Source organism: Vigna unguiculata, chromosome 10, assembly GCF_004118075.2.
Source record: "Vigna unguiculata cultivar IT97K-499-35 chromosome 10, ASM411807v1, whole genome shotgun sequence".
Classification (NCBI taxonomy): Eukaryota; Viridiplantae; Streptophyta; class Magnoliopsida; order Fabales; family Fabaceae; genus Vigna; species Vigna unguiculata.
In genome coordinates, this window is record NC_040288.1 from 35,227,162 (window position 1) to 35,246,015 (window position 18,854).

At 33.4% G+C, this 18,854-nt stretch overlaps 2 protein-coding genes across 2 annotated transcripts in view; one reads left to right on the forward strand and one right to left on the reverse strand.

Annotated features, from left to right (window-relative positions):
- Positions 1–433: 433 nt before the first annotated feature.
- Positions 434–2,233, forward strand: LOC114165616. The gene is made up of 3 exons (XM_028050197.1): positions 434–1,063; positions 1,198–1,908; positions 2,012–2,233. The coding sequence occupies exons 1-3, from the start codon at positions 434–436 to the stop codon at positions 2,231–2,233; spliced, it is 1,563 nt and encodes a 520-aa protein (XP_027905998.1).
- A 16,192-nt stretch (positions 2,234–18,425) lies between these two features.
- Positions 18,426–18,854, reverse strand: part of LOC114166327 — a 31,771-nt gene continuing 31,342 nt past the window's right edge. Inside the window, exon 8 of the mRNA XM_028051040.1 lies at positions 18,426–18,770. Coding sequence (XP_027906841.1) covers positions 18,735–18,770 — 36 coding nt within the window. The 3' untranslated portion in view covers positions 18,426–18,734. The remainder of the gene's footprint in view (positions 18,771–18,854) is intronic.

The window sequence follows — 18,854 nt, forward strand, 5'->3', positions numbered from 1 at the left end:
CAATACAACTTTCGTCATTTTCATTTCTATGTCGAGTGGTTTCATGGGGAAGTGATGACAAAGAATGATTTGACTCAATATCTCTTTCTAACTCGTACAAAGTTTTAAGAACTAAGTAGAACCCAAAAGAAATTGAATTATAAATCTGAACTTGCTTTTTTAGAATTTCAAATACAAAAGCATTTTGTGACTTAGTTTTGGTTTAGAATTTTGAATAGAAAAAAAAAAACAGCCTTTCTCTTCCCAGCTTCCTTAATTCCTCGAACATTCACAACGCGGACATCATGTTTGTTTATTCTTAAAAATACACACTCATAAGCACAATTCTTATAAATGTTGGGAAGTGCTTCAACCCGAAAAACAATTGAGTTGAGGTATAAAAATTTCACTAAAAAACGTACACTTTCCTTTTTTGTTCTATGTTTCAGTTATTATGGCTTCCGAGAAAGAGGTAACAATCCCTTTGAGATACTGGGTGGACGATGAAAAAAGGCGTGTAATTGTGGCGGAAGCAACTGGGGATTTCATAGATGTTCTCTTCAGTTTCCTCACCCTTCCATTGGGAACTATTATTCGTCTTGCCAACAAATTTGAACAACGTGTAGAGCTGGGCTGCATCAATAAGTTGTATCAGAGTGTTGATAATTTGGAATCTGATGTTTTCTGGAACAACGTCTGCAAGAAAATGTTGCTTTCTCCGCGCAACCCATTAGAGAGCTCTTACCAGAGACTAAAAGTGAGAGTGGATGATACAGAACCGACAAGGTATTTCATGTGTCACACTTGTTCAAAGGAAAAGGATTTGTTGATGAGTACCTTCGATGGAGCAAACTGCAAGTGTGGGAAATTGATGAAAAAAGAAACGAAGCTGCTGGTAGAATCCAAGGAAGAGCGAGCCAAGGACAATGGTGTTTTTGTTAAACCAGATGCCATGTTCTTGATCTTTGATGACCTGAGAGTACTCCGAAGCTCTCCAGGTAACTCTGTTCAAACGTTTCTCAAACATCGACACAAAAACTTCAACAAGATCACAGAAAACTCTCAAAATGTTGGCATGAAGGAGGTAACATTATCTTTTAAAGTTGTAGATGCACAAGAGTTTTCCTTTGCAAAAGTACATTGGTGGTGTTACGGAATTTTCTTAATCGAGAAATTTTCAAGGCTTAAACCTTGCTTTGTTTTCCGTTTTATTTTCAGATATTGAGCATACTAAAGCAAGCAGTAAGCTCCAAATCTCCTCTAAGTGATGCATTATTGGAAAATAGAGGATCGAAGAAATACTGTTTCTCTGGAGATACCGGTCCAGTTCATTGGAAAGGTTCTGTTGAGATGAAGGTAATGGTGAGCAAATCAAAGAACAAGATTTTGTTTGCTGAAGCAGATGGAGATTTTGTTGACTTTCTAGTCAGCTTCCTCACAATACCTATTGGATCTATTATGAAGGTTATGAAAGGCAAATTGTGCTTGGGAAGCATTGGTAACTTGTACACAAGTGTGAAGGATCTGAATCCATCATGGTTTGTGGGATCATCTAACGAGTCCTTACTCAACATAAAGATCGCTCCTCATTTTGGTTGTAAGAGCAATCCATTAGAAGAGGAGGATTCTCCTCAGTATTGGTATGGCCCTGTAGTGGAGAAACATAATGAGGGGCGTACCATGATTTCAAATAGAAAAGATATGTTACGAGATCCAAAAAAAGTGAAACTTTTTGACCCAAGATCTTTTGATGGAGCAAGAGAAGCTGGTGTGGGATTTATGAAAAGACCATGTCTATTTGTTGTGAGTGATGATCTGAGAGTGATACCAATGACAACTGCTTCAAGCATTTCATATCTGAAAGAGCTTGGGAATGGGAAGTTGAATGATTTGGAGGAACATTATGTTAAAGTAAGAAAGTCACATGAGGTAATATTCACAACCCCCTCTTGAATATTTGTTGATTTTAGTTAATTTGATGAATTTACAAAATTTACAATTGACATGCAATAATTGTGTCTATTTTGATCAGGCAGTGGAGCTGTTGAGGGCTTCTTTGACATCTAATGAAGGTGCTTTGACAGAGAGCCTATTCTATCTATTGTGGAAATGGAAATGCCAAAGATGCATCCCGTTTTGGAGTGTATTGGGAATTAGACACAGAAATAAGAAAGAGAAAAACAAGGAAGAGAAGGTGATATTAGGCAACAAGAACTATGACGAGAGTGAAGGAGATATGAAGGAAATGAAGTAGAAACTAAAAATAGATAAGAAAGAAAATAGGCATACGTTATCGATAAATCCTTAAAAGGTCTGAGTAAGAAATTAAAGTCTAGACTTTTATGGAAGATGATGAGTGAAATGGGGTGTTTAAAGCATTGCTGATGTGTGAAATCGTTACGTTCATATTGAAATATTGTTTCTCTTGGTTAGCCCATATACATACCCACAAATATCGAATATAAAGCTTTGGATTAAAAATTATTTACTTTCCATATTATTTTATCTTACAAAAACACATATTCATATCATAACATAAACCACACATATTAGTTTCTAACTGATATTAATTTAAATAAATAATTAAAAAAAAAATCAGTGTAGGACTAATGTACCTTAAATGAATATAAAAAGTAAAAACAAAGTGTAGGACTAATCTACCATAAATGAATATAAAAATTAAAAACAAATCTAATCTAATACTATATACAATTCTAAACTAACAAATGACAACTTTTTTAATATTTTAATATTTCTGAACCACTTATATTCAAATTTTACTTTCTACAAGAGGAAAATATAGTTACGTGTCAATCTCTTAGAATTTTGAAGATTAAAAATTAATTCAAAAACAAATTACTCTCACACTATTTTTTTCTGACTCTCCGTGTTCCACACACGATACCTCTCTCTCATTCTCTTTCAAACCACTTCAGCTTTTTCTCTCTCTTTCTCACTCGCACACACCAAACCTCTTCAGCTTCCTCTCAACCTCTCAACTTTTCTTCTTCTCTCTTACTCCACCAGTGTTCGTCCTCCATCTACCTTACACCAATTTTCTTCTTCTCAAACTTTATTTCTCGGTTGGATGAAAATTTTACTCTCAGATTCATGAGCACAGTGAGTAACACCAAAAAGGTAACAATTTATCTGCATTTTTTCGTGTTCTAACATATTTAACTAAGTTTTTTTGTTGTATTTATTGGTTGGATGATTTTTTTGCTGACAGATCTACTTATTTTTGTTGTATTTTTGGGTTGGATGGATGTTTTGCACCCAGATCTACTTTTCTTTGTTGTATTTCTCTGTTCTATGGATGTTTTGCAGTCAGATTCACAAGCATAGTGAAGAACACAAAAAAAGGTAGCAACTTTTTTGTGTTTTTTCATTTTTCTACCATATTTGGACGAATGTTTTGCTCTCATATCTACTTATTTTTGTTGTATTTCTGTGTTGGATGAATGTTTTGCTATCAGATCTACTTTTCTTGGCTGTATTTTTCTGTTCGAGGATGTTTTGCTCTCAGATTCATGAGCACGACAAAGAACACCAAAAAGGTAATAACTTTTTTGCTTCTTTGCGATTTTTGTTCTTCTGCCATATTTAAACACTTTTCTTTGTATTTCTTCTCTGTTGGGTTAATGTTTTCTTGTGAGATTCATGAACACGGTGAAGAACACCAAAAAGGTAACAACTTTTCTTCTTCTCTGTGATTTTTTTGTTCTTCTACCATATGTAACTACTTTTCTTTGTAGTATTTTTCTGTTGGATGGATGTTTTGCAGTCAGATTCACAAGCACAGTGAAGAACACAGAAAAAGGTAGCAACTTTTTTGCATTTTTTCGTTTTTCTACCATATTTGGATGAATGTTTTCTCTAATATCTACTTATTTTTGTTGTATTTCTGTGTTGGATGAATCTTTTGCTATCAGATCTACTCTTTCTGGTTGTATTTTTCTGTTCGAAGATGTTTTGCTCTCAGATTCATGAGTACGACAAAGAACACCAAAAAGGTAACAACTTTTTTGCTTCTTTGCGATTTTTGTTCTTCTACCATATTTAAACACTTTTCTTTGTATTTCTTCTCTGTTGGAATAATTTTTTCTTGTGAGATTGATGAACACGGTGAAGAACACCAAAAGGGTAACAATTTTTCTTCTTCTCTGTGATTTTTTTGTTCTTCTACCATATGTAACTACTTTTCTTTGTAGTATTTTCTGTTGGATAAATGTTTTGCAGTCAGATTCACAAGCACAATGAAGAACACAAAAAAAGGTAACAACTTTTTTGCGTTTTTTCGTTTTTCTACCATTCTTGGGATGGTTTTAATCCAAGTGGAAATTCTTGGGATGGTTTGATTTCAAGTGGAAATTCTTCGAATGGTTTGATTCCAAGTGAAAATTCTTGGGATGGTTTGATTCCTAGTGGAAATTCTTGGGATAGTTTGATTCCAAGTGCAAATTCTTGGGATGGTTTGATTCCAAGTGGAAATAGTTTGATTCCAACTGAAAATATTCTCAGGACGATTTGATTCCAAGTGATACCCCTTATGGTGGAGTATGATTGCTGGTATAGACAATAAAGATGTGTTTATTTTAATCAGGGTGGAGAACGTTTGACTGATTAAAATAACATACATTGAAAAGTCCCACATCGCCTAGGACAACCAAGGGGGTGAGTGTTAATGACTATATAATGGGCTTTAAGTCCATGATGTTGCTCGCCCCGAGTCAAAGACACTTCAAGCTTGTATTTAACTCTTCTTATTTCTTGTAATAAGAGTTTTGTGAGGTTTGTGTTAAATTATTGCTTTGGAAAGTGTGAGTACTTGAGATCAAATGGCAAAGTCATGAGAGAGTTGTCTATGCTATTTCTCTATTAATAAAGTAATTCTCGGGGTTTTTAACCAACACGACAAAGGTGCTTTTACTCGGAGCCTATCCTTCTTATTGCTTATTGTGGTTATTGCTTATTGTGGAAGTGGAGACTCCAAAGACTCATTCCATTCTTGGATTTATTGAGAATTAAGAGAAACGAAAAGCGAGAGAAAAGAAAAAGACAAAAAAATGAGAAAGATATTAAGTTAAAGGACAAGAAAGAGAAAAAGAAATAAGAAAAAAGTGCGGTAGAAACTAAGAGGGAGAAGGAAGAGATTAACAATAATTCAGCGCAGAAGACAAAGGAAGAAGTAAAAGCTTAAACTGATAAAGGTGGCGTAGAACAATCTTGCAATATACTTTGATGTATGAAATAGTTGTGTTTAAGTGGATTTGATGACCATTTAACATTTAATTTTTCTTGTTTTATGAAAGTCCTTAGAATGTTGTTCAATAATTGTACACGTATAATATTTGGTAGTGATAGTAGTATAACTAGAAATCTATGAGGTGAATTAAGACTATCTACCACTACTTCACATCAATTTGGTTAAAAGGTGGTATAAACATGCTAAGAATGTGCATTAAAAACAGTCCTAAGGAGCAAAAGCCAGTTTTCTTAGTGTATCAACGCACAACATAAGCCATCATCTAAGTAAAAATTATTGTTAGAAAGCATATCAGAGGAATTTCAAAGGATGCAGAACCTTAGTATCATTCATTCATTTCTTAGGTGTGTGGCAAGTGATGTGCACTAAATTCGGCATATTGGTAGCAAATGCTACCAACATTATAATTTATTGAAAAACTTAACTGATAGAGTTCAAAACTTTTCTTTTCAAACTATTTTTAGTATACATTTAATTTCAAGACTCTGCTAACAAGGTTAAATTTGAGTTAGATTAGAATTTCATTTAATTTTCAGTAACGTTGAAAATTGTTTCGACTCTTAGTTTTTGTAAGGTCCCCTTTTTATTTCTGCTCCCTTTTAAGGGCTGCCATACATTAATGGGCCTAAAGGCCGGCCCATAGGATAAAAGCCTTTCATGTTGCCCTAATCCCACACTCACTTTCACTCCTACACAGAAACGTAGCCGTCTCCCTACGCTGCCAAAAGAGCTCTGCTAGGGTTCGCTTCCTCATCTCGAACAAGTCCGCTCAAGCTCAGTTTTTGGGTCTTCTGCTCCATGTAAGTGATTCCCAATCCCATGATTGTTCCATGTAAGAGCTCTTTTCTGTATTCCCTCACTTAAGGCCTCGTAATAATGTTATTCTGCTACTGTTCCGCCAGTGTCCAGTCCATCTCTCGAGTTGCAGTGCTCCGCGGCCCAGAGTCAAAGCCTCGTGTAACCCCTTTCCAGGTACGGGAAGCTAGTTTCGTGAAATAATTGATGTTCATGTTTTTTTTGAAGTGTATGTGTGATTTGATGATCTGTACGATATCTTGAGTGTATGAAATGTGTTATTGAACTTTTTGGCTGTATTTTCTAGTTTGTTACGCGGCTGTGCAGTGGGCGAGGTCTGATAATCTCGCCCAAGCGAGCTATCTCGCCCAGGCGAGGTAAGCTGAGGCTCGCCCAGTAATTCTCGCGCGAGGGGTCGCCCAGGCGACCAGCTCCATTTAATTGAGCGAGCATCTCGCCAGGCGAGGAGGGTCTCGCCTAAGCGAGATAGTGCAAGGGCCACTGTTCCAGGATTTCGAGCTCTAGCCTAGGCGATGAGGTCTCGCCTGAGCGAGAGACTCTCTCACCTGAGCTAGACTTCTCTGCTTGAGCGAGGGACTGAGCGAGGGTGCTGTTTAATTTGGTGTTCCTTTCTGTTTTGGATGGTTGGCATGTGATTAATAAGTTTATTGCATGAAAGTATGATGGGTTGAATGTGTGTGTGTGTGTGTATATATATATATATATATATATATATATATATATATGATGAGAGGGGGGCTCATATGTGATAACGGGTGAAAGTGGCATGATCTTACGTGAATATTACATGAGTGGTTAGATATGTATGCGATCACAAATCGGGTATTAACAACGATGAACCTTGGTGGTTGGTAATTTTGTGGCATGACATTGACATGAGGGGAGATGTTTCCTCAAGGTTGGTAATACGAGTTGGTATTGATTGACATGTGATATACGGGGGTTGTCTATGGATGTTGGTATAAATCTTCCCTGCATGGTGTATGTGATTATTTCCTTACTGATTTATGATTGTTAGTCTGTGTCAGCGTGTAATTCCTTGGGGTCTCTAGGTGAGACCTCTAGGGCTACGCTTCAATGGTCGGGACGTAATTCCATGGCCCCTGTTAGTGGGTGTCCATGGTGGTGCCCCATCTGTATAATTAGGTAAGGATTCAAGTTAAGGTTGCATCCTGACACTCTAAGGAGCCAATTAGTCTCACTTAGAGCGGACTGACTCCTGTGGTGAGAGTAGCAGGAGGTCTGAAATTCATTAAGGGCTAACCTCTTAGTGAGGGAAAATTGATCCACCGTAACACTTGTAACACATTGCTCGGGGGTGAACAGCTCAGGAGTGAGCAGAGGTATCCACCACAAGTGCAGGCATCCGCTGAATCCGACCAAGTTATACGTATTCAGATGAGTCGAGTCGAGTCGTAGTGTATTGATTGAGAGTCATAACATGTTTGGATGATGTATGGATATTGAATGGTGAGAACTATATTTTGATTGTATGATATATGATGTTGGCACTAGCTTACCCGGTTTATTGTATGGTTGTCTTGTATGTGGTTCTTCTTTCTTGCGATGATCATCAATTTAATTGATGGGAGCAGATGGGCGAGGTTCCAGAGATCAGCAAGGAAGTGGAGATTCCGCTGCATAGTCCGCGTGGACTAGTTTATATTTCTGTATGAGTTTATTTAGGGTTGTGACCCATGTATCTGTTCGTCCTTAGAATTATGCACTCTGGTTAACTTTTCCTCTAGTTTCTTTTGGGTATCATGGTGTGCCATGGGTTGTATGGAGTTGAGTTTAAAACTCCTAGACTGCGCTTTCATGTTATCTTTCTTGTGACATTCCTTTAATTTCACGTACTTAATTAAATGGGGTGTTACAGTTTTCATTAAAAAAATATTTTTTTTTCTTATGCAATTTAATCATAGCAGATAATTATAAAAATGTCGCTAAATATTTTTGTGAAGAAATCTTTTATTATGCGATTTTTTATTTGATTCTAAACTTTATAAAACCATAAATTATTATTTCCTAGAAATTTTGAGTCTCTCAAAACTGGTTAAGAGATTATTTTAATTTAAGAACCTAAGTACATAAGTAACAATTTATAAACTTGTTTGGAAAATTTTAAATAATTCAAGAACTAGGTAAGTCATTTAACTTTAATGCTACAAAATAGTTTGATTTTGTAATGATGCTAAATTAAAAAGAAATGTAAATTGCATATTCAATTAAACTAATATATGCATTTTTTTTTTTTTTGTGTTTTTCTGCCGCAAGCTCTAAACACTGCCACTTTTCCAAGGGTTGAAACTTGAAATTGCATTTGTCAAAAAAAAGAAGAAGAAAAACTATCCACGTTGTGCACGTGAATAAAAACTTGATTTACTCATTTTTAACCTTATTAAGCAAAACCATCGAACTCCATTTTCACCCATTGATAGGCAGTAAGTTTGGTGTAGGCTAACAAGAAAAAAAGAAATTAATATCCATGAAAAAAACAATTTAAAATATAGAACCTTTTATATTGCTATGTTGCTTACTAACAAATTAAATTAAATATGAGCAAAGGGATAAATTTTTAAAAGAAAACAATTTTCTTGAAAACCGAAAACAAAAAGTAAATTGTTGAACTGCCTTATTAGTAAGGTGTAAGAGGAATACGAGACATGACATATTTCGCATCAGTCAATAAACGAAACTAAATAGCTATTAACACCAGTTTAACATCGGCTTTGCATTTTATGCCTGTGTAACATCTAGTCTAATACTTACTAATTTTTAAATTGATTTTTTAATTAAAGTAGTTTAGTGAAGACGTTTTTATTTTAAAATTTTAGCACCAATTTGACTAAAACTAATAGCAATAAATTAAAAAAAAAATAAAAAAATCATAATAGATATTTTCAAATTTCTAAAATAAATAGTACAATAATCTCGACTAATTGGTTCATACCTTAGACGGGTGTGTGAAGAATTTCACCAGATTCCATAGTGGTTGTCAAATATTTTTACCGAAAAATAGCGTAACCGAGATGACGTTGAAAGATTGATCATGCGTTGAATAAGAGTCACTTGCAAAAAATTATTCAAACGCTTAAGTCGCTAAAAGTATAAAATATATATGAATATATAAAGTGGGTATATGAGATAAATTAAGTCCATAATCCTTCTGAGAACGTATTATATTTATAAATAGAGGTGACAAAAAATTGTAAAGATAGTAATTGATTGTAAAATAAAATTAATTGGTAAAATATTCAGCGTCTAATTTCTTATTTTCATTTGTGCCTTTAATGGGATTCGTGATAAGTATGCTCATAATTATATTTAGACTAAAATTCTTATTTGGTGTTAGTTTTCATTTCAATTATTCAATTAGATTCCTTTATTTATTTTTTAGTTCAATCAAATATTTTATAAAACCATTCAATTAGGTTTTTCCTGGTAAGATTGACGTTAATGACATTTTCTACATGTCAGTTCAGCGTATTTTCAATTTATTTTTATTTACTTAATTTCTTTTTCATATGGCAAGTCATTGTTGTGTTAGGTAATGCACATATTGAGCTCCAATTTTTGTTTTTAAACGAAGCAATCTTGTTGCTTTTATAAATTAAAACAAATTAGTAATTAAATATAATTACAACTTATATATATATATGTTAAAATATTTTTTTAGAATTTATACATAAATTATTACATCTAAATATTTAAATTTAAACAAGATTTATTTTAAACTTATAAGACTTTAAAAATATTAAAATGTAAATCTAAAGTGAAACTTATACTTTTTATATTTTAATATTTCAAATAATTTAAAAAAAAACTGTATTTTTCTTTGTTAGAAAAATTGTATGTGAAATAATTTAAAAAATTGTATTTTCCGTTGTTAAAAAACTGTATTTGAAATACTTTAAAATACTATATTTTCCTTTGTTTAAAAGGTGTATTTCAAATATTAAATTTTAAAAATTACAAGCACATTTACATTCTTAATATTTAGAAAAAATATAAGTTTAAAATAGAGATTTTTTATTGAAATTAAAAATGTGAAAAATAAAATTAATTTCAACATTTAGGTACATATTTAAGTAGGGTAAGTTGATGTTAATTTTAAAAATTTATTTTAAGATTTATTCATAAGTTATGATTATGTTTAATTAATAATTTTTTTTTTCAATTTTGGAATGTGACAACATTATTTTATTTTTAAAAAAGTTAAAATTTAATTAAGTCAGTTTTAAATATGAAGACAGAATTAAATATAAAATATTATCATGTGACAATGACTTTAACAACAACAAAGTCATGTAGGATGAAAATAACTTAACACCTAACAAAAAAATATAAATATAAATATAAATAAAAATAAAATAAAAAATTTAAAATATTACAAAGTGGCAAGTATCATCTTATACACATAGATACTATAGCAGATTTAATAAAACGAACTTATTTGAATCGTTTTAACAAAAAATAAAACTTAATTAAAAAAAATAAGAGATCAAATTGAATAATTAAAATGAAAATTAGTTGGATCAAATAAGAATTTGTATGGGATAGTTATTACAAAAATAATATGCATATATTATAGATATCATAATAATATTTATATTTATTTAATATTATTCTCTAGGTTGAAGGAGGATACATAAATTCGTTTTTCTCTAAGTTTTCATTTAGATACTCATTATTTATAATATTCTATGTTTATGTCCCTGAAAATTATTCAAACTGACCTGTGTAAATGGCTGTAATGTAAACAACCGTTAAAACTGTCTATAAACTATTAAGGACGCATTGAAACCTTTTACAAGTACTTACAACATTTTAAGTTCCACAAAATTTGAAACTATTATACAACAATAGGCAGTGTAGACTAATTTAACGTTTGTGAAAAAACGTTTGTATGCTTCTTTGTTCTAAAAACCTTTCTACATTTTTAATTCTTGCACAGAGTTTCTATTAAAATGTTCTATGACACATTTTCTAAAAAATCTTCATGCCCTCATCAACTTTCTTTTATAAACAATATGCATGTACATTACCTATGTGACAACAGAGAGGACTCAAAATTGAACTTTAATAACAGTTGAGTACATAGAGAATCATTATGATCACATCAAGATAAAATTAACAGCAAATGAATCCAGGCACACATTTTTTTTTACCAGCATAAGCACACATATACTAATAAACCACACTCAATATTTAGTGATACAGCCTTCAACCAATATTCATGACCGAGCGTCTATCTAAAACTTGTTTAACTCTTTCTTTTTTCCGTTGTCGTTCGATTCTTCTTCTTTCCTCATGCTCGGTGTTCTTTCTCTTTCCTGTTTGGTTGTCCAGACGATCGAATTATCTGTCAATTAGGCTTCGATGTTTAAGTCAGTTCAAGTTCGGTCGGATTTAGCAGTTAATGATATAATAAATGCAAAGTAAGAGTTCTTACCAACTTACCTTGGGATTCTATTTATAGTTTTTTATATGGGCTCGTGATTAATGTTTCTTTAATTGAGGTTCAATTATTTTTTAAACTTGATTACTGACCTATTTTATTTTAACTACAGATCTTATCTCTTCGCTTCGCCGCTCGACCAATGCCGCCGAGCGTGCGTGCTCCGACCGGTCGTGTCTTTGTGCCTAAATATTTGGTCAGGCACTAAACCTATTGAGGGCTTCTTTGACATCCGACATGTTAGGCTGATGAAAATAACATGTATTGAAAAGTCCCACATCCCCTAGGACAACCAAGGGGGTGAGTGTTAGTGACTATATAATGGGCTTTAAGTCTATGATGTTGCTTGCCCCGAGTCAAAGACACTTCAAGCTTGTATTTGACTCTTCTTATTTCTTGTACTCTTGTAATAAGAGCTTTGTGTTAAATTATTGATTTGGAGAGTGTGAGTATTCAGGGTCAGAGGGTATCAGAACTATGGTTCGGTAGGATTTTTTCTTAAGTATGTTATGTGGTTGCAGTAGTCTGGCATGTGCGTGTAGGAAATGCTTTGTGGTTTACAAAACTACTTCGACAAGAATCAATGGAGGTGTTACTCTGGTAGGTGTTGTTTCTCTAGTGAGGAAGTTAGATGACATGGTGGTTGCGAAGTGTAGATGTTTGATATGTGGCTTTTCACAATGTTCTATGGTTTTGCGTCGTGGGTTACGACATGGTTTCGACAAAGGGTGTATGGTGTTTATGCGTGAGCATTAGCTAATATTTATGCAAGGTGTCTGGTGATTATACACTGACATCGGTTAGCATTGATACAGGGTGCATGGAAATTCTTGGAATGGTTTGATTCCAAGTGGAAATTCTTAGAATGGTTTAATTTCAAGTGGAAATTTTTGGGATGGTTTGAATCCAAGTGGAAATTCTTGGGATGGTTTGATTTCAAGTGGAAATTCTTCGAATGGTTTGATTCCAAATGAAAATTGTTGGGATGGTTTGATTCCTAGTGAAAATTCTTGGGATAGTTTGATTCCAAGTGCAAATTCTTGGGATGGTTTAATTTCAAGTGGAAATTCTTCGAATGATTTGATTCCAAGTGAAAATTCTTGGGATGGTTTGATTCCTAATGGAAATTCTTGGGATAGTTTGATTCCAAGTGCAAATTCTTGGGATGGTTTGATTTCAAGTGGAAATTCTTCTAATGGTTTGATTCCAAGTGAAAATTCTTGGGATTGTTTGATTCCTAGTGGGAATTCTTGGGATAGTTTGATTCCAAGTGCAAATTCTTGGGATAGTTTGATTCCAACTGAAAATTCTCAGGACGATTTGATTTGAAATGATACCCCTTATGGTGGAGTATGATTGTTGGTATAGACAATAAAGATGTGTTTATTTTAATCAGGGTGGAGAACGTTTGACTGATGAAAATAACATGCATTGAAAAGTCCCATATCGCCTAGGACAACCAAGGGGGTGAGTGTTAATGACTATATAATGGGCTTTAAGTCCATGGTGTTGCTCGCTCCGAGTCAAAAACACTTCAAGTTTGTATTTAACTCTTCTTATTTCTTGTACTCTTGTAATAAGAGTTTTGTGAGGTTTGTGTTAAATTATTGTTTTGGAAAGTGTGAGTACTTTAGATCAAATAGCAAAGTCATGAGAGAGTTGTCTATGTGTTTCCTAGTATTTATGCTATTTCTCTATTAATAAAGTAATTCTCGGGGTTTTTCCCAACACGACAAAGGTGCTTTTACTCGGAGCCTATCCTTCTTATTGCTTATTGTGGAAGTGGAGACTCCAAAGACTCATTCCATTCTTGGATTTATTGAGAATTAAGAGAAACGAAAAGCGAGAGAAAAGAAAAAGACAAAAAAATGAGAAAGATATTAAGTTAAAGGACAAGAAAGAGAAAAAGAAATAAGAAAAAAGTGCGGTAGAAACTAAGAGGGAGAAGGAAGAGATTAACAATAATTCAGCGCAGAAGACAAAGGAAGAAGTAAAAGCTTAAACTGATAAAGGTGGCGTAGAACAATCTTGCAATATACTTTGATGTATGAAATAGTTGTGTTTAAGTGGATTTGATGACCATTTAACATTTAATTTTTCTTGTTTTATGAAAGTCCTTAGAATGTTGTTCAATAATTGTACACGTATAATATTTGGTAGTGATAGTAGTATAACTAGAAATCTATGAGGTGAATTAAGACTATCTACCACTACTTCACATCAATTTGGTTAAAAGGTGGTATAAACATGCTAAGAATGTGCATTAAAAACAGTCCTAAGGAGCAAAAGCCAGTTTTCTTAGTGTATCAACGCACAACATAAGCCATCATCTAAGTAAAAATTATTGTTAGAAAGCATATCAGAGGAATTTCAAAGGATGCAGAACCTTAGTATCATTCATTCATTTCTTAGGTGTGTGGCAAGTGATGTGCACTAAATTCGGCATATTGGTAGCAAATGCTACCAACATTATAATTTATTGAAAAACTTAACTGATAGAGTTCAAAACTTTTCTTTTCAAACTATTTTTAGTATACATTTAATTTCAAGACTCTGCTAACAAGGTTAAATTTGAGTTAGATTAGAATTTCATTTAATTTTCAGTAACGTTGAAAATTGTTTCGACTCTTAGTTTTTGTAAGGTCCCCTTTTTATTTCTGCTCCCTTTTAAGGGCTGCCATACATTAATGGGCCTAAAGGCCGGCCCATAGGATAAAAGCCTTTCATGTTGCCCTAATCCCACACTCACTTTCACTCCTACACAGAAACGTAGCCGTCTCCCTACGCTGCCAAAAGAGCTCTGCTAGGGTTCGCTTCCTCATCTCGAACAAGTCCGCTCAAGCTCAGTTTTTGGGTCTTCTGCTCCATGTAAGTGATTCCCAATCCCATGATTGTTCCATGTAAGAGCTCTTTTCTGTATTCCCTCACTTAAGGCCTCGTAATAATGTTATTCTGCTACTGTTCCGCCAGTGTCCAGTCCATCTCTCGAGTTGCAGTGCTCCGCGGCCCAGAGTCAAAGCCTCGTGTAACCCCTTTCCAGGTACGGGAAGCTAGTTTCGTGAAATAATTGATGTTCATGTTTTTTTTGAAGTGTATGTGTGATTTGATGATCTGTACGATATCTTGAGTGTATGAAATGTGTTATTGAACTTTTTGGCTGTATTTTCTAGTTTGTTACGCGACTGTGCAGTGGGCGAGGTCTGATAATCTCGCCCAAGCGAGCTATCTCGCCCAGGCGAGGTAAGCTGAGGCTCGCCCAGTAATTCTCGCGCGAGGGGTCGCCCAGGCGACCAGCTCCATTTAATTGAGCGAGCATCTCGCCAGGCGAGGAGGGTCTCGCCTAAGCGAGATAGTGCAAGGGCCACTGTTCCAGGATTTCGAGCTCTAGCCTAGGCGATGAGGTCTCGCCTGAGCGAGAGACTCTCTCACCTGAGCTAGACTTCTCTGCTTGAGCGAGGGACTGAGCGAGGGTGCTGTTTAATTTGGTGTTCCTTTCTGTTTTGGATGGTTGGCATGTGATTAATAAGTTTATTGCATGAAAGTATGATGGGTTGAATGTGTGTGTGTGTGTGTATATATATATATATATATATATATATATATATATATATGATGAGAGGGGGGCTCATATGTGATAACGGGTGAAAGTGGCATGATCTTACGTGAATATTACATGAGTGGTTAGATATGTATGCGATCACAAATCGGGTATTAACAACGATGAACCTTGGTGGTTGGTAATTTTGTGGCATGACATTGACATGAGGGGAGATGTTTCCTCAAGGTTGGTAATACGAGTTGGTATTGATTGACATGTGATATACGGGGGTTGTCTATGGATGTTGGTATAAATCTTCCCTGCATGGTGTATGTGATTATTTCCTTACTGATTTATGATTGTTAGTCTGTGTCAGCGTGTAATTCCTTGGGGTCTCTAGGTGAGACCTCTAGGGCTACGCTTCAATGGTCGGGACGTAATTCCATGGCCCCTGTTAGTGGGTGTCCATGGTGGTGCCCCATCTGTATAATTAGGTAAGGATTCAAGTTAAGGTTGCATCCTGACACTCTAAGGAGCCAATTAGTCTCACTTAGAGCGGACTGACTCCTGTGGTGAGAGTAGCAGGAGGTCTGAAATTCATTAAGGGCTAACCTCTTAGTGAGGGAAAATTGATCCACCGTAACACTTGTAACACATTGCTCGGGGGTGAACAGCTCAGGAGTGAGCAGAGGTATCCACCACAAGTGCAGGCATCCGCTGAATCCGACCAAGTTATACGTATTCAGATGAGTCGAGTCGAGTCGTAGTGTATTGATTGAGAGTCATAACATGTTTGGATGATGTATGGATATTGAATGGTGAGAACTATATTTTGATTGTATGATATATGATGTTGGCACTAGCTTACCCGGTTTATTGTATGGTTGTCTTGTATGTGGTTCTTCTTTCTTGCGATGATCATCAATTTAATTGATGGGAGCAGATGGGCGAGGTTCCAGAGATCAGCAAGGAAGTGGAGATTCCGCTGCATAGTCCGCGTGGACTAGTTTATATTTCTGTATGAGTTTATTTAGGGTTGTGACCCATGTATCTGTTCGTCCTTAGAATTATGCACTCTGGTTAACTTTTCCTCTAGTTTCTTTTGGGTATCATGGTGTGCCATGGGTTGTATGGAGTTGAGTTTAAAACTCCTAGACTGCGCTTTCATGTTATCTTTCTTGTGACATTCCTTTAATTTCACGTACTTAATTAAATGGGGTGTTACAGTTTTCATTAAAAAAATATTTTTTTTTCTTATGCAATTTAATCATAGCAGATAATTATAAAAATGTCGCTAAATATTTTTGTGAAGAAATCTTTTATTATGCGATTTTTTATTTGATTCTAAACTTTATAAAACCATAAATTATTATTTCCTAGAAATTTTGAGTCTCTCAAAACTGGTTAAGAGATTATTTTAATTTAAGAACCTAAGTACATAAGTAACAATTTATAAACTTGTTTGGAAAATTTTAAATAATTCAAGAACTAGGTAAGTCATTTAACTTTAATGCTACAAAATAGTTTGATTTTGTAATGATGCTAAATTAAAAAGAAATGTAAATTGCATATTCAATTAAACTAATATATGCATTTTTTTTTTTTTGTGTTTTTCTGCCGCAAGCTCTAAACACTGCCACTTTTCCAAGGGTTGAAACTTGAAATTGCATTTGTCAAAAAAAGAAGAAGAAAAACTATCCACGTTGTGCACGTGAATAAAAACTTGATTTACTCATTTTTAACCTTATTAAGCAAAACCATCGAACTCCATTTTCACCCATTGATAGGCAGTAAGTTTGGTGTAGGCTAACAAGAAAAAAAGAAATTAATATCCATGAAAAAAACAATTTAAAATATAGAACCTTTTATATTGCTATGTTGCTTACTAACAAATTAAATTAAATATGAGCAAAGGGATAAATTTTTAAAAGAAAACAATTTTCTTGAAAACCGAAAACAAAAAGTAAATTGTTGAACTGCCTTATTAGTAAGGTGTAAGAGGAATACGAGACATGACATATTTCGCATCAGTCAATAAACGAAACTAAATAGCTATTAACACCAGTTTAACATCGGCTTTGCATTTTATGCCTGTGTAACATCTAGTCTAATACTTACTAATTTTTAAATTGATTTTTTAATTAAAGTAGTTTAGTGAAGACGTTTTTATTTTAAAATTTTAGCACCAATTTGACTAAAACTAATAGCAATAAATTAAAAAAAAAATAAAAAAATCATAATAGATATTTTCAAATTTCTAAAATAAATAGTACAATAATCTCGACTAGTTGGTTCATACCTTAGACGGGTGTGTGAAGAATTTCACCGGATTCCATAGTGGTTGTCAAATATTTTTACTGAAAAATAGCGTATCCGAGACGACGTTGAAAGATTGATCATGTGTTGAATAAGAGAGAGTCACTTGCAAAAAATTATTCAAACGCTTAAGTCGCTAAAAGTATAAAATATATATGAATATATAAAGTGGATATACGAGATAAATTTAAAAAAAACTGTATTTTTCTTTGTTAGAAAATTGTATGTGAAATAATTTAAAAAATTGTATTTTCCTTTGTTAAAAAAACTCTATTTTAAATAATTTAAAAATCTGTATTTTCGTTTACTTAAAAAACTATATTTGAAATACTTTAAAATACTATATTTTCCTTTGTTTAAAAGGTGTATTTCAAATATTAAATTTTAAAAATTACAAGCACATTTACATTCTTAATATTTAGAAAAAAAATATAAGTTTAAAATAGAAATTTTTTTATTGAAATTAAAAATGTAAAAAATAAAATTAATTTCAACATTTAGGTAAATATTTAAGTAGAGTAAGTTGATGTTAATTTTAAAAATTTATTTTAAGATTTATTCATAAGTTATGATTATGTTTAATTAATAATTTTTTTTTTTCAATTTTGGAATGCAACAACATTATTTTATTTTAAAAAAAAAGTTAAAATTTAATGAAGTCAATTTTAAATATGAAGACAGAATTAAATATAAAATATGAAGACAGAATTAAATAAAACGTTTGTATGCTTCTTTGTTCTAAAAACCTTTCTACATTTATTTTTGCACAGCTTCTACTAAAATGTTGCATGGCACATTTTCTCAAAAATTTTCATGATGACCTCATCAACTTTCTTTTATAAACAATATGCATGTACATTACCTATGTGACAACAGAGAGGACTCAAAAGTGAACTTTAATAACAGTTGAGTACATAGAGAATCATTATGATCACATCAAGATAAAATTAACAGCAAATGAATCCAGGCACACATTTTTTTTTTTCACCAGCATAAGCACATATGCTAATAAACCACAGTCAATATTTAGTGATATAGCCTTCAATCAATATTCATGACCGTTCATCACTTTTAATCCCACACATTACATAATACAAGTAATAATGTCTTTCATCTTCAACTAGGTACAACAACACATTTTTTTTTTTTTAAAAACACAATCACACCTGATAAAATAGGGATACATTCTACTTCAACTAGGTACAACAACACAATTTTTTTTTTTTGAAAACACAATCACACCTAATAAAATAGGGACACATTCATCTTCAACCAGGTAGAACAATACTCTTTTTTTTTCATTTTTTTTAAAACACGTTCATCTTCATCCATTCTTTATGCCTTCAATCTCCTCTTAATTACTGCAATATTGGAGTCGGCGACAGAGGCTCAACCTAGACGAATATAAAAGCAATTATTATACTTTCATAAAAGCGATTTTAAAAAGTTATAGATTTAATTATAGGAGAAGTATAAGT